Raw genomic sequence first — 27,432 nt, forward strand, 5'->3', positions numbered from 1 at the left:
CCTCAGGCAGCATCCTGGCTGGGGTCATCCTCTCTTTTGCCCATTGTAAGATCATTCCTATCCTTTATCCGTCTTGGTAACTATGTTCTAAGAGCTCATGATTTGGAGACAATTACATAGTAAGCAGCCAGTTAATCAAGACAACATAGCCCTAAACTTTTTTGTTGTTGTTGTATCTATTTATTTATTTATTTTTGGCTGCATTGGGTCTTCATTGCCGCACGTGGGCTTTCTCTAGTTGCGGCAAGCAGGGTCTACTCTTCGTTGCAGTGCACGGGCTTCTCATTGCGGTAGCTTCTCTTGTTGCGGAGCACAGTCTCTAGGTGCGTGAGCTTCAGTAGTTGTGGCACAAGGGCTCAGTAGTTGTGGCTCATGGGCTTAGTTGCTCCACGGCATGTGGGATCTTCCCGGACCAGAGCTCGAACCCGTGTCCCCTGCATTGGCAGGTGGATTCTTAACCACTGCGCTACCAGGGAAACCCAACCCTAAACGTTTATGCCACTAATAACAGTGCCTCCAAAATACCCAAAGCAAAAATAAATAGAACTGTAAGTCCTATTATTCCACAGTTATAGAGATTTTAATATTCCCCTTTCAAGAATGGATAGAACACGTAGATAGAAAATCAGCAAAGATGCAGAAGACTTAAACAATCAACCAACTTGACCTAATTGACATTACAGAACTCTCCACCCCAAGCAGAATACGACTCTTTTAAGTGCATGTAGAACATTTACCAAGATAGACCATATCCTGAGTCATACGACAAGTCTGAATAAATTCAAAAGAATTCAAGATACACAAAGTATGTTCTCTCACTGCAGTGGATTTAAATTAGAAATCAGCTACAGAAAGATATCTGAAAATTCTGCATATATTTGGAAATTAATTAATACCCTTCTAAATAAGCAATGGATCAAAGAAAAAATCAGAAGCAATATTATAAAGTCTTTTGAAATAAGTGAAAGTGAAAACACAACATATTAAAATTTGTGGCATATTGCTAATGCAGAACTTAGGGGGACATTTGTAGCACTGAATGACAATATTAGAAAAGAAGAAAGGTCCCAAGTCAGTGAACTCAGTTTCTACCTTAAGAAACTAGAAAAAGAGCAAATTAAATCCAAACCAAGGAGAAAAAATGAAATAATAAAGATCAAAGCAGAAATCAATGAACTAGAGAACAGAAAGATAATAATGAGAATCAAAGAAACCAAGAGCTGGTTCTTTGAGAAAATCAATAAAATTGATAAACCTCTAGCCAGAGGATCAAGAAGAGAGAGAGAGAGAGAGAGAGAGAGAGAGAGAGAGCGCATAATTCCTGTTAATTTTTAAATTCATTTACCACTGCCTGGCTTCTAGCCCTGGTTCCACACTCAAGCTACTCCCATCCAAGTCATTAAAGACCTCTTTTTCTTTGCCATTTTACTTGACCTCCCTGGGGTCCTAATAATCTTTATGGCAGACACAGTATTGTTATTGTTCCCATCCTACAGGTGAGGAGACTGAGGCCCAAGCTGACCAGATCCTCCTTTCTTCTCCCCTTCTTGGCTCGAAAGGTTGCTGTTAGGATTTAATCAAATAAAATAATAACCTGTAAAGTTTTAGCTCAGCTCGTATCCTTACTAGTTCCTCAAAGATACATCAAATAAACACCATTTAATCACAAGCTTCCCTTTCCAAGACCATACCCTCTTCCAAACAGCTCATACCCTCAGACCCCAGCCTCTGGAAAAGTCTGTACTCACCACTGTCCCTGCCTCTTCCCTAGTTCCTGGTAAAATAACCACATTTAGATTGTTCTGGATTTGCAATACAGAATTTTTGTGGGAATAATTGCCATGCAAAATTCTTCTCTTTAGAAGAAAAGAACTTCTCAAATCCTGAGACTCCTTCAGTAGACCAGAAGCTCAGACACCGTCACCTTTCAGATTCCCTTGCTGTCATCTCAAAGACAACTTCTAGACCTTGATGCCACAGAACTCCAGAAGGCTTTTGGATATGGAAGATGGGAGGGACTTCCCTGGTGGCACAGTGGTTAAGAATCCACCTGCTAGTGCAGGGGACACAGGTTCAATCCCTGGTCGGGGAAGATACCACATGCCGTGGAGCAACTAAGCCCGTGCACCACAACTACTGAGCCTGTGCTCTAGAGCCCGTGTACCACAGCTACTGAACACATGTGCTGCAACTACTGAAGCCCATGCGCCTAGAGCCCGTGCTCCACAGAAAGAGAAGCCACTGCAGTGAGAAGCCCACACACTGCAACGAAGAGTAGCCCCCACTCACCACAACTAGAGAAAGCCCGCGCACAGCAACAAAGACCCAATGCAGCCAAAAATAAATAAAATTAAAAAAAAAAAAGAAAATGGGAGACTGTTAAAATCCCTACCTAGTTATTAACCCTGTCTGAAAGATGGAGATGTCAGCCTGACCTAAGTGAATTTAGTCTTTCTTCAGACTGTACTTTTTAGTCAGGTTAAAAAATATTGGTGGAAAAGAGTGATGGAGAATCAACACATATTTTTTAACTGTGGTAAAATATACATAACATATAACAACCATTTTAAACATACAATTCAGTGGCATTTAACACATTCACATTCTTTTTTTTTTTGAAGAAGGACATCAGCTCAGCTCTTATTTATTTATTTATTTTTGGCTGTGTTGGGTCTTCATTTCTGTGCGAGGGCTTTCTCTAGTTGCGGCAAGTGGGGGCCACTCTTCATTGCGGCACGCGGGCCTCTCACTATCGCGGCCTCTCTTGTTGCAGAGCACAGGCCCCAGACGCGCAGGCTCAGTAGTAACACATTTACATTCTTGTGCAACCATCACCACCATTCATCTCCAGAACTTTCCACCATCTGAAACAGAAACTCTGTACCCGTTAAACTCTAACTCCCCATTCCCTCCTCCCTGGTAATCACCATTACACTTTCTTTTTCTATGGATTTGACTATTCTAGCAACTTCATGTAAGTGGAATCATACAATATTTGTCCATCGTGTCTCGCTTATTTCACCATAAATCTTTATTTCTGCCCACATTTGCCACTGAACCTGGCCACCTTCCCTCCCCCATTACATTCTTCTCTGTATCTGTTGCTTCTCTCTTTTCTGTCCTGGTCTCCAGTTTGTCTCCAGCACCCAGCACAGGCCTAAAACTTGGCAGGGGCAATTAACATTCATGAAGGAATATCATTGTTAATGAAACTACATCCCCGAGGAAGCGAAAAAACATACATCTCACTTTTAACAATGTGCTTTGTTCTGTTTTCCAGTTACTAAGGAGCAATTACATAAGACCTCCAAAGATCACAAAGAAACACAGAAAAATAGATTGTAATTCCCCATCTAAAAAGAACCCCAAGTATAGTGCATGTCCTCTCAATCTTTACTGTCATGTTCTGGGTTGGGTATCTGTTGCTGCAATCAAGCCAGACCAGAACTTAATGGCGTCAAACAACCACCATTTTATTATCCTTCCTGGCTGCGTGGGTCAGCTAGGCTCAGCTGGGCAGCTCTTCTGCTGGTCTTGTTTGGGTCTCTCTTGTGGTTGTAGTAGGAAGGAGGCTGGGACAGGATCACGGAGCTTGGCTGGGGTGCTAGGACAGCAGACCTTGCCACAGGAGGTCTCCCCACGGGGTAGCCGAGGGGAGAAGCTGCTAAGCCCTCTTATGGCTTAGGCCCTGAACTGGCTGAATTATGGTGGTAAAATGAGTTCAGGCCAGCTCGGGCACACTGTGGGAGGAGATGACACCAGGCTGTGAATACCAGAGGCATGCTCCACTGGGGACTGTCTTAGCTCCAGCTGCTATAACAGAATACCATAGACTGGTGGCTTAAACGATAAATATCTATTTTTCACAGTTCTGGAGGCTGAAAGTCTGAGATCAGGGTGCCAACATGGTTGGGTTCTTCATGAGGGCCCACTTCCTGGTTATGACCTCACAGAGTCTTTCCTTGGTGCATGTATGCAGCATGCAGACAGAGTTCTAGTCTCATCATGCCCTTATAAGGATGCTAATCCCATTGTGGTGGCCCCACCTTCATGACCTTATCTAGACCTAATTATCTCCCAAAGGCCCTATCTCTAAATACTGTCACGCTGGGAATAAGGGCTTCAACATGAATTTTCGGGGGACACAAACATTCATTCCGTAACTGAAGCCACTGAAATCGAGTAGGACCCTGCTGGGCCCTCTCCAGTACAAAAGCCCCTGCATGTTCCGTGTTTCTTGTTTGTAGAAAAAGGCTTTCATCTCCTAGGCCTTCCCAGAGTTCCAATGGGCAGATTCAAGGAGTTACTAATTAGGAAAGTGAGGGAATGCAGAAACATAGGAAAAGCAGTCAAGCACAAAAATTAATAATAGCTTAAACAATAGTTCAGCCATAACACAGAGTCCTAGTTCCTCCTCAAAGGGTATACGTAACAATCTGACACGAATCTTTGTGCTGTTCTGCAGAAACTAAGACTCCCTACCCAGGTGGAGGATGGTGACTACACACTGACCACAAGCCCATAGACCCAGATTGGCTGGAACCAGAAAGTTAATAATTAAGATTCCTGAAACACCACCCTGTTACCTCACCACCAAGCAATCAGAAGAAATTCATGCCCCCTGCACCCCTCACCCCAAATGTTGCCTTTAAAAATCCTTCCCTGAAAGCCATCAGGGAGTTCGGGTCATTTTTTTCTTTTTTTGAAGGAATTATATAAAGATCTTGTTTATTTTTTTTTAATAAATTTATTTATTTATTTTTGGCTACGTTGAGTCTCTGTTGCTGCGCATGGGCTTTCTCTGTTTGTGGCAGGTGGGGGCTAATGTTTGTTGCAGTGTGCGGACTTCTCATTGTGGTGGCTTCTCTCTTTGTTTTTTTAAATTTATTTTATTATTGTTGGCTGCGTTGGGTCTTCGTTGCTGCGTGTGGGCTTTCTCTAGATGTGGTGGCTTCTCTTGTTGTGGAGCATGGGCTCTGGGCACACGGGCTTCAGTAGTTGTGGCATGAGGGCTCAGTAGTTGTGGCTCATGGGCTCTAGAGTGCAGGCTCAGTAGTTGTGGTGCACAGGCCTAGTTGCTCCGTGGCATGTGGGATATTCCTGGGCTGAAAACTGTGTGCCCTGCATTGGCAGGCCGATTCTTAACCATTGCACCACAAGGGAAGTCCAAGTTTGGATCTTTTGAGCATGAGCTGCCCATTCTTCTTGCTTGGCCCTGCAGTAAATGCTGTACTTCTCTTCACTACAACCTCATGTCAGTACCAAACTGCCAAGTTCGGTTTGGTAACACCGTCTTGGAGATATGTTACCACATATCCACATAACCCTTCTGAAGGGTTATACCAATTCCCCTTTGCAGTAGCAGTGAATGAGAGTACATGTTGCTTCATTACACACCCCAACACTAGGGTGTTATGGTTTCTAAAATCTTTGCCAGTTTGATTAGTACCACAGTGTTAATATAAATCCTATTAAACCAGCACCCTTAAATCAAGACAAAGGTCATTGAAAGGAGTGGAGAGGTATCATTAACTCAATTCCTTTGAATTTCCTGACTGGTCATTTTTTTTTAGGAACTGAAAATAACCTTCATAGTAATATATTGCATCTGTATATTTGAACTTTTTTTTCCCAAGATTTTTACAGATGTCAATCAAGTGGTCTGGCTTGACTAGAATTAATGACCAATATAACACACAGGCAAAAATATCTCCCACATTCGATTTTGAAAAATAAACTGAAAATGAAATTAAACACCCCACTCCTTCATTTGGACAACAAAGACTCCTTCTTCTCTATTTAGTACGTGCCCCACAGGGCACTTTTTTTGTCAGTCAAATATTCAAATCTAGGTGATTGGAAAATTTGTTTGATAAAATTCCAGAAGTCTAAATAGACAGAGTTATTATTATGTTTTGTTTGGGATAATCCTGGAATCCCAGTGAAGAATGCAATCATGCAGAATTTGTGGGACAGATCATTCCACGTCATTGCCCAACATCTGGAGCACACCACTCCGGTGGTGCTGGTGCTCCGTGGTGGCAAAACTGACAAGAAATGAAAAACTGAGCAAGAGTATGTCAGCAAGTCCTACGGGCCACGAAGATTATAGGGCACAGTGATGTGTTGGATGGTGACTTGGGAACTCCTCTAGCAGATGTGGGCCAGGAAGGCCTCTCTGAGAACGTGACATTTTGACTGGGACCTGAGTGACCAGGACCAGCCTCCCTGGGAAGTGGTCCAGGCAGAGGGAGTAGCCTCTGTAAAGGCCATGGGTAGCATCACAGGACCGCGGGTATCAGAGCTGGAAGAGGCAGAGAGGAAATTGGAGGCGACAGGCTTGTACCTCGACTTTCCAGACCCAAGTTCCTTTGACTACATGCCTCTGGGTAATTAGAAACCAGACCAGCAGGAGGAATGTTCTTTTGGGCTGAGATAATTTTCGTTAATTGTTCCATCTGTAGTTCACTGGGAAAAAGTCAGATGTGCTAAATGAATGAGGGTGCATTTCCACCCAGTTGCAGAGACAGGGTAAGCTGAACAAACCTGAGGTTGAGGTTCTCTATGGCTCGTAAAGTCTGGGGGTATTGACACTCAGAGAACACTTTATTTTGTAAAACGTCTCCCTTGCAAGAAAGTTCATGTGACTAATGACTGCAGTCCTCAGGTACCCAGCCCCTATCAAGAGCATGAACTGCTGATCTTATAGCCTAAACAGTACCTCCCCTCCAACACCCTTGATTTTGCTTGTTATGGATCAGGTAGCTGTTCTGGTTAAGCTTCTGCTCCTGGCTGCATAGAAGACCTGGGGCCTCCATAGGTCTGGGAGCCACAAGCAGAAGCCTGAATCTGCCCAGGCTCCCAGACGGGGACCCACTGGAGCTGAGAGCACCGTTGACAGACAATGAAAGTGTAGTGTTATTCTTGGGACAAAAACCACTGGAGATCAATTCAGAGATGAATAGCATCCAACCGTGTCCCTCTGAAAAGCAAACTCCAGTGGCAATCTCTACCTACCTTCCTTTCTAGCCAGGTCTCTGGACGTGGCAGACTCCCTATTGCTATTGCATAGCTAGGCGGGTGATTCCTTTCCATCCTTTCTCTTCCCCACTCAGTCCTGTCCAGTCCTCTCAGGGCAAATACAGCTGATAAACTTCTAAGCTGAAAGGCAGTATCCCTGATACATAAAGAGCTTCTATAAATGAAAAAAAAAAAAAGGTGACTGACCCTAAAGAAAAGTATGCCTAAGATACGGAGAGTCACTTTATAGAGAAAGGAATGCAAATGACTCTTACCCATGTGAAAATATGTTCAAACTTGCTCATAAGAGGAAAGCAAATTAAAGCCATGCTAAGATCAGATTGGCAAAAATCCAAAAGTTTGACAACTAGTGTGCAAGGCTGTGAGGCTGATGGGCACTGTCATACTTTGCTGGAGGGAGTGCAATGTGGTACAGCCCCAATGGAGAGGAATTTGGCAATCCCAGCAAGATAATATATGTGTTGCTCCAGCAATCCAGAAAATTTCTAGAAGCTCTCCCAAAGGTACACTGGCAAAAATAAGGAAAGACAGCTGCACAAAGATGGGGAAAGTGTATATAAGAAGGGAGGGGTGCCTAAATATATGTCACGTATTTGTTTATGAAAATTAAAAATGAAGGATAAATCATACAACTAAAAAATAGTTTCTTATGGAGGGGAAAAACAAAGGAACTAGACTTCTTTGAGTAAAGCTTGTTCTGTAGATTTAACTATGGAACCATGTAGCATATTTTACATACTAATAAAGCAACGTTAAATGTTTTAAAAAGGAATCCATAGAAATTACGAGTAAATTGAGTTAATGAGCCTAACAGTGTGTCCAGTTAGTGACACAACCACACAGAGAGGAACTATGATGAGTAGTTTTGAAACCCAGCAATTTACTTTAAGGACAAAAAACCAAATAGAAAACAAAAATGTCTCAAACTTTTCAGTCATCATATTGTTAAAAGTGGAGTTAGTATTGTTATTCTGAGACTATTGTGTGTCGAGTGTGGGATAAAGTGAAATGTGCATTGAAGGATATTTAGCATCTCAGCCTCTGAGGCACTGTCAGTAGCTTTCCCTTAAACACTAAGAGCACTCCACATATGTTCAGACACCCTCTGTGGGGACAGTATCACCATGGAGAGCCACTGCAAGGGCTCTCAGTTTTACAGATGAGACATCGAGGCTCTTAAAAGTCTAAGTCATTTTCCCAAAGTCAAATGCCTGAGGTGGTGTCCCAGGGGCAAATCTGGAATTGAACTGCACCCACTAGACTCCAAGCCTGTTCTCCTGACTCCTACAATGAGTTGTGACCTCCAAGTTGACCCTAGTAGTACCATCTCTCCTGCCTGCCCTCTGCCTGCTCTGAGGATGTTTACTTTCCACAGGCATTTCCCACCCATGGTGGGAACAGGGCAGCACAGTGCTTGGACAAAGGAAGGACTTGAAAACTGTTGGAAAATATGAATGAATGAATGAATGAAAACAGAGAAAATTGCCTTCTTTTCTGCTTGGAAAAAAAGCTAGTAGGAGAAAATAAAGAAGAAATGATTCTTAAGGAGAGGCCAGGATTCAAGAGCCATTGAGATACCTCTGTGTCAGGGGGTTTCCAAGACCACCCTCAGGCTCCAAGATTCACCTGAATCAGGACTCAGAAAAGCTGTTATACTCATGGTTGCGGTGTACTGCAGCAAAAGGATCCATATTGAAATCACCAAAGGGAAAGGTGCATGGAGCAAAGACCAGGAGAGACCAGGTACAAGCTTCCAAGTGTCCTCTTCCAGTGGAGTTGCATGGATACGTGTAACTCTCCCAGCAATGCCATGTGACAACAGGTGTGAAGTGTTGTCAACCTGGGAAGCTTATCTGAGCTCAGGGTTTTTATTGGGGTCAGTCACTTAGGTATGCAGTGCCTGCCTGCCTGACCTCAGCTACTCAGACTCCAGAGCAAAAACAGCTATCCACCATAAATCACACTGTTGGCATAAACTCTAATCAAACCTAGCACAATGTGACCCGAGGCCACAGGCATACAAAACTGTTCTAATCAAGCAGGACATCCCAAGGGCTCAGAGCTCTTTCTCCCAGGAGCCAGCCAAGGGCCAGTCCTGAAGACAGGTGTTTCTTGGAAATGCGCAGAGTTTGAGCAGCCACAGCCTCCTGGGTTAACCCTCTCCTGCCCAACCTCCTAAGCAGAGGTGAGAGGTGTGCAGACCCACCCACCCCTTGTCCTCCAATACTTCCTACATCAACACCTTCTTGAGGATCCAAAACCATTTCCAAAATGGGGTTTGCAAGTTGATCCATTGGAAGACAGGATGAAGATATCAGGATTTCCATTTCTATGGTTTTTAAAAGAAAATTGTGATTAAAAACACATAAAATTTACCATCTCAACCATTGTTAGGTGTACATTTCTGTAGTGTTAAGTATATCCGCGTTGTCGTGCAGCAGACATTCGGAACTTTTCATCTTGCAAAACTAAAACTGTATCTGTTGAACAACAACTCCCCATTTCCGCCTCCCCCAAACCCCTGATGACTATTATTCTACTTTCTGTCTCTATGAATTTGACCACTTTAGAGCCGTCATATAGGTGGAATCATACAGTATTTGTCTTTTTGTGACTGGCTTATTTCACTTAGCATAGAATGTCTTCCAGGCTCATCTATATTGTAGCATGTGCCAGAAATTTCTTCCTTTTAAGGCTGAATAATATTTCATTGATTGTATAGATCACATTTTGTTTATTCATCCATCAGTGGACATTTGGGTTGCTTCCATCTCTTGGCTATTGTGAATAATGTTGCAATGAACATGAATGTGCAAATATCTCTTTGAGCTCTTGCTTTCAGTTCTTTTGGATATGTACCCAGACATAGGATTGCTAGATCACATGACGATTCTATTTTTAATATTTTGAGGAGTGTCCATACTGTTTTCCATAGCAGCTGCACCATTTTACATTTCCACCAACAGTGCACAAGGGTTGCAGTTTCTCCATATCTTTGCCAACACTTGCTATCTTTTTTTTTTTTTTTTCATAGTGGCCATCCTAATGGGTGTGAATCTCTATGTTTTTAGTCTTAAAACTAAATTTCATAGCTGGACCAAAGCTGACCTGGCTTTGTACATCTGCAGGTCCTTGGACAGGCTTGGTTTCCTGAAGGAAGAGGGAAAGTGTCACCCTTGGAGCAAGGGACACCATGGTGATAGGCCCTCCATCTTTGAATATTTTTTATTTTATTACAGAGTATTTCAGCCCAGTTAATGGATTTCAGAATTATATTATCCAGTTTTAATTAAACTAAGCCTCAAATTATGATCAAGGAATCCTTACAAAAATGACCTTCAAAAACCCCACAGATATAACATGATGCAAACCTGAACAAACATGTGAAAACAGCCAAGTGACCCTTTTCCTAACCTCATCTGAGTTCTCTCCCAGACACATTTTGATGTAAAAACAAGAACAATCTAATAAGAAATTGGCCAAAAAAGGGGAAGAATTAAGAAAACCACCGAAAATATGTACATCCACTTATTAACAGTGAAGCCCACATGCAGTGTGTATCATGCCTTAAGACATGAAGACATCAGCTAATGATAGTGCGTGTGTGCACGTGCATGCCCACATGCATGTGTGCACACTAAAATCTTTTATCAATAGGGGCATACAATCAAAAATATTTGGAGACAACTGCTCTAGTTAGAGGATTAGGAATTACGGGGTCACTGTTTTTCATACTGGATTTTTCAGGCAAGAGACCCACTAGTTTGGAGGAATAACCAAAAGATATTGGGCGCAGGCTGGGACAGTCATCACATATAGAGAACAGAACTTGGCTTTGTTAAGGAAAGGAGAGTGACCTGGGAACTATCCCAAGCCCTAAACAGTTGACCCCAATGTTGTGGTAACATCTCCTTTGTGACTACTCCCTGGAACTCCTCCCTTCTTTTAAACTTATCCTCGGTTTTGTCATCTGTAAAATGGTGACATCATCGGGGGGCTGGGGTGAGGTGCTGGGCATAGTGCCTGCACACAGCGAGGATGCTCCAGGGGCAGCTAGTCTGATTACTGGACTCTTTGTTAAGCTTTCAGAGCCAGAAAAATATTCCATACAAAAATATTCCATTGTGAAAATGTTATGACGAGTATGGAAAGAAATAGGAGTCTACCCTAATTCTCCCCTTAAGGGATGACCATTTTCAGTATGTTTCCATCTCCATAAACGGCTGCAGGAAACAGTCTGAGATCCTGATTTTTAAACTTACTTCTTTTCATGGGTTTTCCTATGTCAATAAATTCTTTGTAAAATCATTTCGAATGGCCACATTATGCTCCACCGGTGGCTGTCCTATACTTAGCATGCTAGGCCTCCTGTCACCTCTATAGGCTTCTTCCTGTGCCTGGTGAGCCCCTCCCCAGCTCTGGCCTTAGTTTCTCTCTCCCCGGAGCGCCTCCAGCCTGATGGGGTCGGAGGGAGCCCAGGCCTGGGTCTCAGCACCCGATGGTTCCCAGGTCCCTTCCAGCCCTGCAGGTCAAGAAGAAGTAGCTGTCATTTCCTCTTCCATGGTCAGCCCCCGGACATGCACACACAGGCACTCCTAAACCCTTAGCCAGAGCCTATTACAGAGGCTGCATGCAGGAGTGCCTAGTCCGATGACTGATGGATAAGTGAACGAGAGAAGAATGGAAGGAAGAGGGAAGGAGGGAGAGAGGGAGGGAGGAAGGGCAGAAGGAAGGAAGGAAGGGAGGGAGGGAGGGTGGGTGTTTGCACATACCTCCAAGCTTCCACTATTCCTTTCCCTCGAACACTCTTTTAATCCTCCAAATGCCAGTCAGAGCCCCCTCTGTGCAGCCTTCTTAGGCTGCAACTCCATGTGCACAGCCTTGCTTGACCTTCACAGCAACCCTTGCGAGGGAGGTCCTGTTATTACTATGTTTTGCAGATCAAGAAACTGAGGCTCAGCAAGTTTTAATAATTTGCCCAAACCCACGCAGTAGGGAGAGGGAAAAGCGGGGTCTGGGCTCCTTCCTAATGCCCTAGTCAGGGGTCCTCACCCTCAGGCTTCCGCAGCTGGGGGCGGCCAAACACAGCCCTTGGAACCGGAACCGGGACTCTTGTGATCACGTCCCGTTCCTGGTCTGCGTCTCCTCTGAGAACGTGACCCTCCAGGACACGCCAAGCCCTAGCAGAGGACTGCATTGCAAGCCCTTGGGGAGTTTTTCTTGAATGCCTGAGTGAAGAATTGCTTTCCTGTTTCCTGGTACTAGCCCCAGACTCTCATTTGATAAGGGAAGAATCAGATTTTGGAAAAACAGCAACCGCTTTGGAACACCAGTTGGTGCCACAGTCTCGGTGGATTTTTTAAAAAATTCAGAGAGCAACTGGTGTCTTTTCTCCTTCTTTTGGTTCCTTTTGTTAAACTGCCATGTGTTCCTGGTGACCAGATCTCGGATGACATGGAGGCAAGAAGAAGTGGGAGAAAGGCAGAAGGCGGGACTCTCTGATTCCTGAGGACCTTTGTGACTGGTGGGGTTCAGGCTTTTCGCGGGATTATGGGCCTGGCATGGGCTCTCAGCTCCCTGCAGAGCCTGGTGGTTCCTGTGGCTAGAACAGTACCCTGGATTCCACTTTGGTGACGGTTATACCAGGCTTTGTCCCTGCCCCCTTGAGCACAAAACACTCTGCAGTTCTAGCTGAGAAAGTATGCCAGTCTGGAAAGCACAAACCCCTGGCTCTCTGGTCTGCACAGAACGGATACTCTCTTTGCTAAAACAACCAACCCTCCTTGGCAGAAAGGGTGGTGGCAGCCAGTGGCCTGCCGACTGCTTTTGCAGAATGTTCTACTCACTGCTTCTGACAGGCCCAAGCTCATCAAATTCTAATAAATATCACTTTCAATAAATCCCTCTTAAACGGCTTTCTCAAATTAATATGGATTAATTATAAGCATCAATCCCTCATATAAAGTCCCGATTGTGCCAGATGCTGTGCTGGGCACTTTTTGTGAATCATTTAACATTTGTGAAAATCCCTCCGGCTTTTAATTATGCCCATTTCACAGATGAGAAAACTGAGATGCACCAAGCCTAAATAACATGCCCAAGTTTGCCCAGTGAAAGGTGGCAGAGCCAGATCTCAAACCTTTGTCTTTCTGACTCCAAAGCCCATGCCTTTCCCTGCAGCACTATAGTTGGGGTCTTGCTTTGCATGTGCACCCTTCTGCCCTGTTCCCTCCTCATTCCAGGCTTAGGCTGCTGATGACCACCAGCTTGGCCTATTTTTTGTAAAATGCTATTGTCTGCCATGGGTCACAGTGTAGATGGCCCAGGACACCAAGTGTGTGTCTGTGAGACAGAGAGAGAGAGACAGAGAGAGAGAGAGCGGGAGAACACATGCTTGAGGGAGCAGAGTGTCCACGTAAGTCAGTGCCTGGAGACTCTTTCCATGATTGCAGGTTGGAAGGAGTTCCTCAATATCCCAAATCAGATTCTGACTTCAGTCCCAGGTTGGCTGTGCCACTTTCAAGAGTTATAATGAGTTGGATGGATGAACTGACATGTATCTGAAACTCAACCAGGCCAAATCTCATTACCAACTGGAAGCTCACCTGTATTAGTGAGGTTGGGCTGCTATAACAAAATACCATAGGCTGAGTGGCTTAAACAACACACATGTATTTCTCACAGTTCTGGAGGCTGGGAAGTCCAAGATCAAGGTGCCCGCAGATTTGGTTCCTGGTGAGAACTTCCTTTCTGGCTTGCAGATGACTGCCTTCTGGTTATGTCTTCCCTCACATTGCAGAGACAGAAAGGCTCTGGTCTCTCTTCCTCTTCTTATAAGGGCCCTAATCCCATCATGGGGGCCCCACCCTCATGACCTCATCTAAACCTAATTACCTCCCAAAGACTTCATCTCCAAACACCATCACATTGGGGGTTAGGGTTTCAACATATGAATTTGGAGGGGGGAAGGCATATTTTCAGTCCATAGCTCCCCCTCCCAACACCAGTACAGCTTACCACACATACTGGTGACCTCAGGATGGCTGCAGACTTCCCGTAGCCATCCAGGCAGCTTGGCCAAGGCCCTGGGAGGCCTGCAGCCAGTGGAGGTGCAGTTACCCTCCTGTCTGCCCTCTGTCCTCAGTGGCGGATGTCTATTGGCTCCAGTTGTTCCTCCCCTTGCTCAAAGTACTCCAGGGGAATCAGCAGGCCCCAGGACTTCCAGCCCCACAGTGTGGGCGACAGTGGTCACCTCTTTCCAGGGGAGGCTGAGTGCCCCTTAGCAGAGTCCCTAGAGCTGGTGACAGGGCAGATCTCCCAAGCTGCCAGCTCTCCCTGTAGGGACAACTGGGAGGGAAAGAGGAAGAGGGAGACCTTCTAGTTAGGGAGAGAAAATATGCCAGGAAGATACTGGAGAATAATTCCATGGTAATACTTGAACAAGTTCAAGTTTATACTGGTCCACAATCCCTTATCTGCAATTCTGACATCCAAAGATTTCTAAATATTAAAAGTTTTCCTTAATCTATTTGATGGCAAAACATGACCTGAGCTGATGTGAGGCAATGTGTGATATCTGTATTTATTCCACCTAGAGTGCCTATCCCTATTTCCTGCACTGAAATGTCAAGGTGGCTGGTTGTGGAGTGCAGCCCTAGACCAGGAGTTCCACTAGAATCCAACAGTGGAGGGATTCTAATGTCAACCTCTAGTCAAGGCTGTTTGAGCATCAGATTAGAGGCTTGAGAGGAAACAGCTGATAAGCAGAAGCAGGGCCTTTCAGTCTCCTGGGCATCGTCTTTCAGATAAGTAAAATAGACAGAGGTGTCAAGTCCAATGTCAAATGCACTCCATTCCACACCTATAGCTCTATAAAAGCCACAGAGAACAACAGTTTGGCTTCCCTGCACTTTCTACTTTGGCAAGAGTAATGCCATCAACCTTCTGGAAAGCACCGCCTTATAGAGTGTAATGGGTGAAGTGTTCTTATAAAGCGGGGAATCTGGACACAAAAACAAGCATGCACAAACGGGAGGTGATGTGAAGACTGCAGTTATGCTGCCACAAGCCAAGGACTATCGGGGGCTACCAGAAGCTGGAAGAGGCAAGGTAGGATCCTTCTCCTACCAGGTACAGAGGGAGGATGACCCTGCTGACACCTTGATTTTGGACTTCCGTCCTGCAAGACTGTGAGATGATAAATTCCTGTTCTAAGCTCCCTGTGCCTCTGCAGCTCCCTCTGCCCCGCACACTCTTCTCCAGCTTCTTCATCTGGCTCACCCTCATCTGTCCCCTAGAACTCCCCTGCATCCCCTCTGTGAACTACTTCCTAACCTGCAGACTGGGTCAGGCATGCCTCTGGGGTACGTGCACCTTGACAGAAGCAGCTCTGTGGGGCCTTGTCCGTAGGGCAGGAACCATGGCCCCCCTGTTGGCCCCTCGCCACTCCTTGAGGGCAGGGTCCAGGCCCACAGAAGGCCCCGAGAATGGACTGGATGACCCCGATGTTGGCTTTTCAGGAACTCCCCTTGGCCCTCCATAAAGCAAGGTGAGCCCACCTGTTTCTTTCTGCAGGAGCTCTCCAAGCTGGGTCTGGGGCGTGACATGGAGGTGGAGCTGCGGATTCTTCAACTGCCAGTGGATTACAGAGAGGTGAAGCAGAGGGTCACCAGAATCTGGGAGGATCTTCAACCGCAAGTAAATGACAGCTGGGGAGGCAGCTGGGCTGGGGGACAGAGGGCTGACTATGTGGTGGAGACCCAGAACCTGTGAACCCCAGGACGCTGTTTCTAGGGTTGATGGCTGAAGTGTACCCTGCCCCCTCATCCCACCAGTAAGGGCCCAGATGATTTCATAAGGGTCTATTTGTAAAAGTTTAAGATGAAAGACAGAGTAGATCTTGGAATAAGACTCTGGAGAGAGAGAAGGAGGAAAAGAAATGGAAGCTTTATTCCCAGCCCGGACCCAAAGGTAGTTTCCAACTAACAGAGAGGTGCTTGGGTTAGGTCCCAGCCAGGCCCTCGCAGGGCAGGTGGGTTGTGAGGTGGGCTGAGAGGCAAGGACCTCTTGGACCTTGGAGAGCAGTTTGAGGGCAGCCCCCGCTGGGAGACGGGAGAGTGGCCCACCTGGGGAGGCCCATCTTCATCACTCCCAGCCTATCTTACCACAACAGAGTTACTATATAGGAAGCTGGTACAAATATCCCCCAAATACGACGACCAGATAATATTAATAAAACACAGACCACCAGACCATTAAGACAACACCCCCAATATTTTGATAAAACAATCAGCTATTTTTTCAAAGAGGAAAAATAATCGGCTCAAAAAATTCTAACAATATTTTATTAGACTGTTACTAACTTCCTTTATTAAAGAGTTTCATAAAAGAGATGGAAGCCTCCACAGAAAGGCTAAGCTTCTCCTGGGACACGCTTAGATACCAGCTGGATCCCCCAGGGAAAAAGGGAATACACTACCGTGTAAGAATATTTTAAAATATAAAAGATGCCACATGGGTTTCTATCCAGCTGTTTTTCATTCCAGCACATTGATCAGGGGAAGCAGGCAGGGGATGGGGGTGATGCTGGCACATTTGGGATGTTGAGGTGTCTTGCACCCCGGAGCTCTCCCTCTGTGTGGTCTGGGGAGCAGAGCAGACCTCAGTTTCCCTAATCTCCTGCCGCCACGTGTGTTCACACAGCTCGTTGTGCATGTGGGCGTGGACCCCACCGCCAAGGCCATCTTTCTGGAACAGTGCGGCAAGAACTGGGGCTACGGGGACGCCAACATCCGAGGCTTCCACCCTGAGCGTGGCGTGTGCCTTCCAGATGGCCCGGAAGTGATCGCTTCGGGAGTCAGCATGAGGGCAGTCTCTTACAGGCGCGCGGTGGTCAAGGGCGTGGAGGTGGCCTTTTCCCGAGACGCAGGCAGGTGCGTTTTGTTCCTGGGCACGTAGGGGAGGAGGAAGGGCTGAAGTGGCCTCTGACCAGCCTTTCTCCGGGGATGTGCCATCCTGTGCCATCCAGCTGGGTGCTTGGCGGCAGGGAACAGCCCAGAGTCACCCTGCACACTGGCCCATTGCTCACTCACGCCCAGGCCTTGTTCCGAGTCCCCCTCCCACTCACCGGCCTGGTGGCTGGCAGAGGAGAAGGGGTAGGATGGAGATGTTGAGAGCCACTAACATTTTATGGATGTTTTATTTTTATTTATTGCCGGCAAAGTTGTGAATTAACTTCTGGTTTAGCCCAGATGAAGATTAATTTACCTTTTTTTCTCCAGACTCTGACCCCCTAGGAGATAGTTACTCCTCCCTGCAAAGAATGAATGAACAAATTGGTACCAAATTAAGTCCTATGAACCCTGCTCAGGTCCTAGCCTGGCCTCTGAGTGTTCTTTTTCCCTTTGGGTTTGAGCTTTATTCAGTGGCCAAAGAATGGCGAAGTGGGAGCTAAGTCCACAGATCAACTTCTCACCTACCTGGTAAGAGAGATTTAATTTTAAAGGTAAAGACAAAGGGAGGCAGAGTGAGGCTAATGATGGGAAGGCATATGCATTAGTCTGCCTGGGAAGGGGCAGGGCTTTTTTGAGGGAGTGAGGTGCCACCCCCTTTTTATCCTTTTTATGGTCCTTAATCACTGGTCCTGGACACCAGTAGGTGTGTCTTATTAAGCATATTAAGCTAGTTTAGTAAAATCAACATATAATGAGACTCAGGGTCTGTTGGAGGTCAGGTTCCTGGCCATCTTGGTCCCAGCTAGTACCACCTGTTTTTGTTTGTTTGTTTGTTTGTAGCTTTCTTTCTTATCTCTGGATCCTTTAACTTAAAGATTTATGTTAACTCCTGCTAAAGGTGGGGGTTGGCAGGTTTTGAGCAAAGACCTGGAGCAGCTCTGGCAATAAAATCCCCCTTTCCTTGTTATTGCTCCTCATTCTTGAGGGGCGTTGAAGGGCAAAGGTCTGACTTCTGAACTGCTTCCTGCTGAACATGAGCATAATTTTTGCCTGGATTAGAGGAGCAGAACTGTTCCTGACTAGCCTAAAATAAGTCTGATTTTCGCCAAGCTGCAGTCCCAGTTGCTTGTACCCTTGTGTTAGTATCATCTAAAGTTTGATGGCTTCAAGCTGTTTACTAAGGAAGTTGACAAGGCAGTTAAGGAGGCAAGGCCCAAAGATAAGCAGGAGGATAATAGCAATTAGGCCTGGGTGAGATTTTGTAGAGTGATTTCATGGTATGCGAAGCCTCCCCAGGGAGCTGCTAGTCTGGAGCAGTCCCTATTCCTGCCAGAATGAGTCCTATTGCTCTTTTATCTCAGGGCAGGGTGATATTATGAATGGTTATACGTAGGTTCTGAGAATTTAGCTGGTCTAGCATGCAATGTTCCCCCAACTGGGCATTATCTAAACAAGGAAGGGCTAGAGCCCACCCCAGAGAAGGGAAGGAGGAGTTGGGGTTGGTCTGATGGGGCAGTTGGTTTATTCTTGGGCCACAAAGGAACAGGTACCCAGGGGGAGCTTATGTTCTGGGGAGTTGAACCACCTCCATAAGTGGCTAGGCCAAGAGGGGGTGCCCTTACAGTGTGGGGAGAAAGGCCCACCTGCATAGCAGGGGTTACTGAGGGATTCTTCACTAGTGGCTTTTCCATAGGCCTTAGGAGGGCCATATACTAAATGCCAGACAACTGGCATTCTCCCTCTCCAATAAGCACATCTCCCTTCCGGTCCCTGTGTGTATTCATCAGGTTGGTTCAGAGGGCACCAACAGGTGAGGTTTCCACAGGAGTCAATCCCGGGGTACTGAAATTGTGGGATAATGGAAGAAGCATTGATCAGAGTCCAGAGCAGCCCTAAGGGGTTATTGCAAGTTCCTCCCTTTGGTAGGGGCTTTTAATAGGGGCAGGGGCAGCAAGACGATCAGAGCAATGGCACTTTAGAGTGAGTGCTTTGTATTCGTTAGAGGGAATCCAAGCAGGGAAGCTGCGTTAGGGATGGGATATGAACTTCAAGAGGGGTAGGTTTAGCCAAGGTGAGAGTGAGGTTATCATTCTTAGAGGTAAAATATAATACCTTTAATCCACAGGTGTCACTTGGAGAGTGGGGGTGACAGATCCAGCACTGGGATAGATTTTCTCCACGGGCCATAATTCTCGAGAAATTTACTATTGCATTGAATTCCCATTCTGTGTGGACGGTTGTGAGAGATAGATAGAGCAGAGAAGAAACAATAGACAATAATGGCCACTCATCCTGCTTCCAATGTTAGTATCCCATATGTCCAGCATGTTCAGAGGAGGTGTTTGCCAGAGGGAGGGGGTTTGGCAGAACAACAGAAGCCAAGTAAGGCAATAGTAATGATGAGGCCAACTAATAAGCCTGTCCACCACATTACTTATCTGTTGGTAAGTTAGTCCTTTTCAAAAGTAACTTATGGTGTGTGACAGGTTCACAGGTGTATTGAGTGCATGGCTCAGTAACTTCTTCCTCAGGTGTAGGTGCCGTCTTCACTCTGGTATGGTGGGCCCATGGAGTTATGCCCTGCAATTGTCAGGCTGAATGAGTGGTCAAGATAAGAAGATAAGGTCCTGTCCACTTGGGGTCTAACTGGTCTTGTGGATTTCCAGCCTTCCAGGTTTTCAAATAAACCCAATCCCCAGGGTACAAAGAATGTAAAACCATGTCAGAAGGGGAAGGCAATTCCTGATTCCCTTAGGCGTGTAAAGCTTTGATTATTTCCCCTCTCTGTAAGGCATATTTCATTTGGTCCATATCCCTAAGGCTGGCTTTGTAGCCAGGTCCTTCAGGAATGGGCCTCCTGTACATGATCTCTTATGGACTTAACCTGAGCTTTCCTTTAGGGGCTAATTGCATTCTCCAAAGTGCTGTGGGGTGAAGGGAGATCCAAGGTTGATGAGTCTCTTGACATAGTTTGGCTAAATTTCTTTTGAGAGTTTCATTTGTTCTTTTTACTTTTCCTAAAGATTGTGGTCTCCAGGAAGAGTGTAAGCTCCATTTAATTCCTAGGGCTCTAGAGACTTCCTTAGTAATTTGAGAAACAAAGGCGGGCCCACTGTCACTTTGAATGGATTTAGGGAGCCCAAACTGAGGGATTATTTTTTTGAGCAGGGCCTTAGATATCTCCGAGGTAGTCTTGGTTTGGGTCGGGAATGTCTCCATCCAGCCAGAGGTGTCAGTCAAAACCAGCAAATATCTAAAAATTTCCTTGTGCCTGGGGCATTACTGTAAAATCAGTTTACCAGTCGTGACCTGGATGTGTGCCTCTGTACGGGGTGGGGGTCACTCCCTTGACCTTGGTGGGCGGTAAGTGTTGGGGTTATTCTGGAGACAGGGCAAGCTTCAACCACCTGTTTAAGGAGACTTCAGAGGTTGGGATTAGTCATGGATTTGGTGAGCCACTGACACAGGGCCTCCCGCCCACAACGTGTGCTCTGGTGAGCTTCCCGGATGGCTTGGAGTGCAGTAGCTGATGGGAAGAACAGCTGCCCGTGATTGTTAACCATCCATTCCTGACATTCTGGCCTTTTAAAATAGCCCCATCTCAAAGGCTTTTCTCTTTCTTCTGGGTGTATATGGGAGTGTAAGAGTTAGGATCTGGGGGTACCAGTAGGAGTGACGTTTGAAGTCTGTCCCTACCCTCTGCTGCTTGTTTAGCTGCCATATCTGCTCTGTTATTTCCTCTTATTATTTCTGCTTCTCCCTTTTGATGGCCTCTACAGTGAATACAGGCTATACTCTTTGGCAGGAGTATAGCCTCCAGCAGCCTCATAGTTCACCTCCCCCCCAATTTATAATCTGTTTATTCCCTGAGGTCAGCATTCCCCTCTCCTTCCAGATGGCCCATGGGCCTGTAGGATTGAACAGGCATATTTAGAGTCGGCGTAGATATTGACAACTTTCCCTTTCCCCAGTTCTAGTGCTCTGATCAGGGTAATTAACTCAGCCCTCTGAGCAGAGCAGCCAGGGGGCAAGGCTTTAGCTTCCACCACTTCAGTGACAGAAACCACTGTGTAGCCTGACTTTCGTTTTCCATCTTTCATAAAGCAACTCCCACCAGTGGACCACTCCAATCCTGCCTTCTCTCTAGGGAAGCCCTTTAAGTCAGCCCTGCTGGAATAAACCTGTTGCATAACTTCCTCGCAATCATGAGTTAATTTTGGACCTGTCTGATGTAGCAAGGAGGCAGGGTTAAGGACATTACAGTGCCTCAGAGTCACAGATAGGTTGTCTAGAAGCATGGCTTGGACTTGGAGGGTTTGACCAGGGGATAACCAGTCTGCCCCCCTTAACTTTATGAGGTGGTGTGGGGTCCAGATGGTCAGGGGCTGTCCAAAAGTTAATTTGTTAGCTTCTTTGAGAAGTAGCAGCTACAGCCTGTAAACATGGGGGCTATCCTTTAGCAGTTTGGTCCAATTGTTTAGAAAAACAGGCTACAACCTGAGTCAGAGGTCCAAGTTTTTGTTTAAGCAAGCCCAGGACAGTTTCTCCTCTCTCATGTACATGTAGATGGAAGGGTAGACTCAGGTAGGGTAAAGGTAACACGGGGATTCTCATGAGATGGTTTTTGAGTTCTAGGAATGCCCAGTCACAATTGGGGGTCTGCTCAAAACGGTCAAGTTCCTTCCTTTTTAATTGTTCATACTAGAGCTTAGCAATTAAGGCAGAATTGGGGATCCATATGTGGCAGAACTCAGGCATTCCCAGGAAACCCTGGAGCTGTTTTCTCGTACTAGGAGTGCCATCTTGCAAATATGTTCTTTCCTCTCTTTAGATAGTGCTCTGTGCCCCTTTTCTATTATTAAACCCTAAGTGTTCTACCTGCTGGAGGGATATTTGGGCTCTTTCCTTTGAAACTTTATATCCTCTCTCGGCCAGATGATTTAAGGCATTAACTGTGTTATGGTCGAAAAGCTCTTTGGTGGGGTGGCGGTTAGAATGTCATCCACATATTGAAGTATAGTACCCTGTTCTTTTTTTAAAAAATTAATTTATTTATTTATATTTTATTTTTGGCTGTGGTGGGTCTTTGTTACTGCGTGTGGGCTTTCTCTAGTTGCGGCGAGCAAGGTCTACTCTTCATTGCTGTGCGCGGGCTGCTCATTGCGGTGGCTTCTCTTGTTGTGGAGCATGGGCTCTAGGTGCATGGGCTCAGTACTTGTGGCACGCGGGCTCACTTGCTCTGCGGCATGTGGGATCTTCCCGGACCAGGGCTCGAACTGGTGTCCCCTGCATTGGCAGGCAGATTCTAAACCACTGTGCCACCAAGGAAGTCCTAGTCCCTTGTTCTAACTCAAGTTCACTAAGAGCCTCAGCTAAAACCTTTCGGAAAAGGGTGGGAGAGTTTTTAAATCCCTGGAGCAGAACCATCCAGCAAAAATGTTGTTTTCTCATGCTGCCACCTGCCATTCAAATGCAAAAATGTACTGAGATTACAGGGCTAAGTGCACACAAAAGAAGGTGTCTTTTAAATCTAGCACTGAATACCAAATCCTTTCGCAGTTTAGGGTAGAGAGTAAGGTGTAGGGATTTGGCACCCCCGGGTGAATTTCCTCCATAGCTTCATTTACAGCTTGGAGGTACTGAACTAGCCAGTATCTCTTGGGTTTTTTTTTTACTGGCAGATTAGCGTGTTGCAAGGAAAATGGCAGGGTCTAAGAAGCCCTTGTTTGAGTAGACTTTCTACTTAATGCCTGCTGGGGCTTCTTTGCTTAATGGGTATTGTTTTTTATTTGGGTGATTGTAGGCAGGTCGCAGCTTGACCATGACTGGTGCCCTCCTGGCTCTGCCCATGGTGTCGTGGGCCCATACTGAGGGGTTAATCCGCAGAGGGTGGTAGCATGAGCGCTATGGAATGGAAGGGAGTCTTAGGTATTTTGATGTTAAGTTTTGTGTCTCTGAGATAAATTGTTGCTCCCAATTTATATAGTAAATCTCTTCCTATTAGAGGAATTAGGCATTCCGGGACACACAGGAAAGAGTGAGATAACTTTCTTCCTTCCAAATCGCACTCAAGGTGCTCTATAATATTGCGTTCCTGTGGCTTCCCTTTCACTCCCATTATCTTACATTTATCTTTGGTCATTTTGCCTTGTTGGGTGTTCAAGACCCAGTAGGTGGCTCCTGTGTTGACTAAAAAGTCAGCCTTTTTACCACCTATAGTCAGGGTCAGCCAAGGCTTCTTGGGGGTAATTTCCAGGGCACTCCTAGGAGCCCCTGGGCCCCTTCAGTCCTCTTCTTTTAGCTTCCACCTCATGTGTGACCGATGAGGGTGGGCCAGGACATGGTGGTCCACTTAGCCTCCTTCTGAGACATTTGGGGCAGTCCCCCTTCCAGTGGCCCTCCTCTATGCAGTTAGCACACTGATTGGCTTTAAGCCCTTCTCTCCACTGTGGGCATGGTCTTCGAAATCCCAGGCGACTCGTTGATGTTACAGGGTCCCTTGTGTGTGTGTGTGTGTGTGGGGGGGTGTCATCCCTTGGAGGTCGATTAACCCTGAATTGCTAAAGCCAAAGAACTGACAGTTTGTGCTGCTCGTTTATCTTCCTTTGTATCGGCCTCCAGATCCCGGTTGTTAAACACCCGAAATGCTGATTCCACCAGCCCGGAAGTAGGTGTGGTGGGCCCTGTCTCCAACTTTTGTAATTTTCTCCTAATGTCTGGGGCACTCTGGGAAATAAAATGGTACTTAATAATGACCTGCCCTTCCAATGACACCAGGTTTATGTTTGTATATACTCGGAGGCACTCCGTTAGGTGCTCAAGGAAGGCTGAGGGATTTTCCTTCAGTCCTTGGATGACTCCTTGAACATACTCCAATTTATGAGTTTCTTCCCCGCTAATTGAATGCCCTTCAGAATCAAATTCCTGAAATGTGTGAGGTGCTGCTGACCATTTTCCTCTAGATGGCCCCACCCAGGGTCCATGTTGGGAACAGCCTGGACTCCAGGCTGGTATACAGCATGCCCCGTGTTATTTTGATTGGTCTTAGCAGCTTCCTCCCTTGCATTAATTATAATCAGTACCTTTTCTTCCCCAGACAATAAGATGTTTAGGAGGGTTTGGGTATCCACTCAAATGAGTGTGCAGTATTCCCCAGACTAAATTAAGGACTTCCTCGGGGTCTTCCCTTAAACCCTTGGATCCATCCTTCCAGTTATAGAGATCCAAGGAAGAGAAGAGTACCTAACACAGTGGTCAGTTCGCCCTTTGCATTGGGAACCGCCTGAAGGGGGAATAGCTTATTGATTCCAGAGGGCTGGTACTGAATGCTGCTACAGGTGTGCATTGGACTAGTCCCCAAGGAAGGTGTACTGAGAGATGGAGGTGAAAGAGTCGGGGAGGGGGACCACCCATTGGGCGGAAGAGGGGGCACCAGGTAGGGAGGTGGTGAATTTGAGGGAGTAGAGAGTGTCGGGGATTCAGGAGAGGTAGGGGTAGATGTCAATGACTCAGGAGTCTCAGGTGAACTGTTGGAAGCGGGGGCAGCTACCCTTAGCAGAGGGGGGAAGTCAAGAGGATCCTCAGGCTGAGATTCCAATTCCAGGAAAGAGAAATTTGAACTAGCCTCACATTTTTTCCAGAAGCCCTTTATTTGGCTAAGGGCCATGAAAAATTGGACATAGGAGATCTCATCCCATTTTTTCTTTTTTTAACGCTGGCAATAGAGGTCAAATTAAAAAATAGTATTAGAATTTAGAGAGTCGTTAGTTGGCCGACTTTCTCCATCCGCCAGTTTATATTGGGGCCATGCGGTGTTACAGCAGAAAATAAGCTGTCTCCCTGTTAGTGGGCGCTACTCAAAGAATTTCCAGTTATGGAGAATGCACCTTGACAGCGTTCACTGGGATAGAGGCTTGATTACCCATACTGGGGAGTCCTTATTTAGTCTGTTTCCAACTTCCCAGTCGCCTCTTCTTAGGGTTGGTGGCTATGCAGATCCCACAAGATTGACCCACACCAAGCGGTTTAGGAGCTCTAACTGAAACCTGAACCAATCTTCGCAGGGGCTGGTAGGGGAGACACTGTCCAAGAGGGCCTTAGTTATAAAGTTCCCCCCTTTTATTTTAACGTTTATTTATTTTATTTATTTGGTTGTGTAGGGTCTTAGTTGCGGCAGGCAGTCTCCTTAGTTGCGGCTCGCCGGCTCCTTAGTTTTGGCATGTGGCCTGCTTAGTTGTGGCTTGCAAACTCTTAGTTGCGGCATGCATGTGGGATCTAGTTCCCTGAGTAGGGATCAAACCCGGGCCCCCAACGTTGGGAGTGCGGAGTCTTAACCACTGCGCCACCAGGGAAGTCCCTATAAAGCCCCTCTTAAGTCAGTGACTAGATGTTCCCAGACCCGCTGTGGGGCTGTAGGAGATATCTTTCAGCAAACAGTCCCCAGAGATAGGGTGAAGGGGGAGTGGGAAATAAGGGTTCTCTAATCAGATAAATTGCTCAGATGAAGAGCCTCTCCTGTAGTCAAGGGAGGCTTGTTCACAAAAGGTGTGTCCCTGCTCCGTTACAGGTAATCAGACAGGGAGGCCGAATGCCCATTTGGTATGTGTCCAGTTTTCTATACTCTCAGCTACGAGGACCCAAGGACTCTGGACAGTTTGGGGTCCTCTTCTTCCTTCCCCAACTAGACAAAGTGATTTTCCTGAAATCTGATGAAAACAAGATTTTTAAAGCGTTCATGTCTCAGAGGAGGGATCCCTAGGGATCTGTGGTAGAGGGTAGTGGGGAGGGACCTACCCAACAGAGACGTATACCTTGTCCCGGGATGGCAAGTTAGGGCAAGAGGAACCAACACAAAAGGTGTGCTCCTGCATTTTTGACTATACCCTAGAGGTGGGAACGCGGTAGACAGTTGGGGCTGTGAATGTTTTACAGTGTGCCTGCTTACATGGACATTTGCTTCTGGTTGGCAGGGTACCCAGTGCTCATCTACGCTGGTGCATGACCAACTTATCCTTTTTGGTGGCAAACGCCATAGTGGCCTTCAAGTGCTCAACCCGTGCCCACAGTTGTGGCATGTATTTCCAAGAGCATTAGGACAAACAAAACCACATAGAACAGAGATTGAAGCTTCACTCATATCAAGAACAGAGACTAGGGCTCACGTCACACACATGAAACAAAGAGATGTTCTTTTTTTTTTTTTTTTTTTTTGCGGTACGCGGGCCACTCACTGTTGTGGCCTCTCCCGTTGCGGAGCACAGTCTCCGGACGCGCAGGCTCAGCGGCCATGGCTCATGGGCCCAGACGCTCTGCGGCATGTGGGATCCTCCCGGACCGGGGCACGAACCCGCGTCCCCTGCATCGGCAGGCGGACTCTCAACCACTGCGCCACCAGGGAACCCCAAAGAGATGTTCTTTACCTAAGGAGTGCTCCACTTGATCCTTGGCTGCTTTTCAATCTCAGGCTTAATTTAGTAGCCCTTACTGGCCCAGCGGTTGAGAATTGGGGCAAACAGCTCAGTTATTTAGCCGGCTTTGTTGGCCCTGGGTCAGTGAGTAACCCTGAGTTAACAGACAGAATGTGCCCCTTGTTGGATGCCAGAATTTGTTACCAAATTAAGTTGTATGGACCCTGCTCAGGCCCTAGCCGAGCCGATGCGCCCTGCCTCAGCGGGAGAGGGTTCTTTTTCCTGCTTGGGTTAAGCCTTATTCAGCGGTCAGAGATTGGAGAAGCAGGGACTAAGTTTACAGATCAACTTCTCACCCACTTGGTGAGAGGGATTTAATTTTAAAGGTAGGAGTGAGGCTAATGATGGGAAGGCATATGCATTAGTCTACCTGGGAAGGGGCAGGGCTTTTTCAGGGGAGTGGAGTGCCACCCCCTTTTTAACGTTTTTTTGGTCCTTAATGTCCAGCTATGGCAGCTGGTAGATGTGTCATTTAATATGCTAATTTAGAAAAATCAACATATAATGAGACCCAGGGTCTGTTGGAGGTCAGGTTTGTGGCCATCTCTTCCCAGCTAGTTCCATCTAGTTTTTTTTTGTTTCTTATCTTCTTTTTTTTGTTTCTTCCTGTCTTATCTCTGGATCCGTTAACGTAAAGATTTATGTTAACTCCTACTAAAGGTGGAGGTTGCAGGGTTGTGAGCAAAGACCTGGAGCAGCTGTGACAACAAAATGACTCAACGCAGACATGAATGAGAAAGGTTCACGGGGTTGGGGGGAGAACGTTTTGGATTAGTTGGTTGAAAATCTGGTCCCTTCCAGGGTTCAGCCACTTGCTGGACATGAGGCCAAGAGCCGGTCTCTCCGTGGCTCATTCCCAGCAGCATGTTCTTTGGCAGAAGAACAAAACCTGGGTCTCCCTGGTGGCAGTCTTCCCTCATGCTTTGCGGATGCTGCATTGCCGCTTCTGCTTACATTTCACCGAGGTTAGA

At 46.3% G+C, this 27,432-nt stretch overlaps 1 protein-coding gene across 3 annotated transcripts in view; it reads left to right on the forward strand.

The window, feature by feature from the left end:
* PGPEP1L (pyroglutamyl-peptidase I like) overlaps window positions 1-27,432 on the forward strand; it is a 49,354-nt gene that overhangs the window by 20,843 nt on the left and 1,079 nt on the right. For 2 of the 3 annotated variants that reach the window (XM_029238919.1, XM_029238921.1), the window contains 2 exons: window positions 15,616-15,738; window positions 16,744-16,973. In XM_029238919.1, the coding sequence (XP_029094752.1) occupies window positions 15,616-15,738; window positions 16,744-16,973 (353 nt within the window). Of the gene's footprint in view, window positions 1-14,591; window positions 15,151-15,615; window positions 15,739-16,743; window positions 16,974-27,432 lie in introns of those variants that run through there. The other variant, XM_029238920.1, reaches the window with a different exon arrangement.

Source organism: Monodon monoceros, unplaced genomic scaffold, assembly GCF_005190385.1.
Source record: "Monodon monoceros isolate NGI ecotype Baffin Bay Population unplaced genomic scaffold, NGI_Narwhal_1 Super_Scaffold_21, whole genome shotgun sequence".
Classification (NCBI taxonomy): Eukaryota; Metazoa; Chordata; class Mammalia; order Artiodactyla; family Monodontidae; genus Monodon; species Monodon monoceros.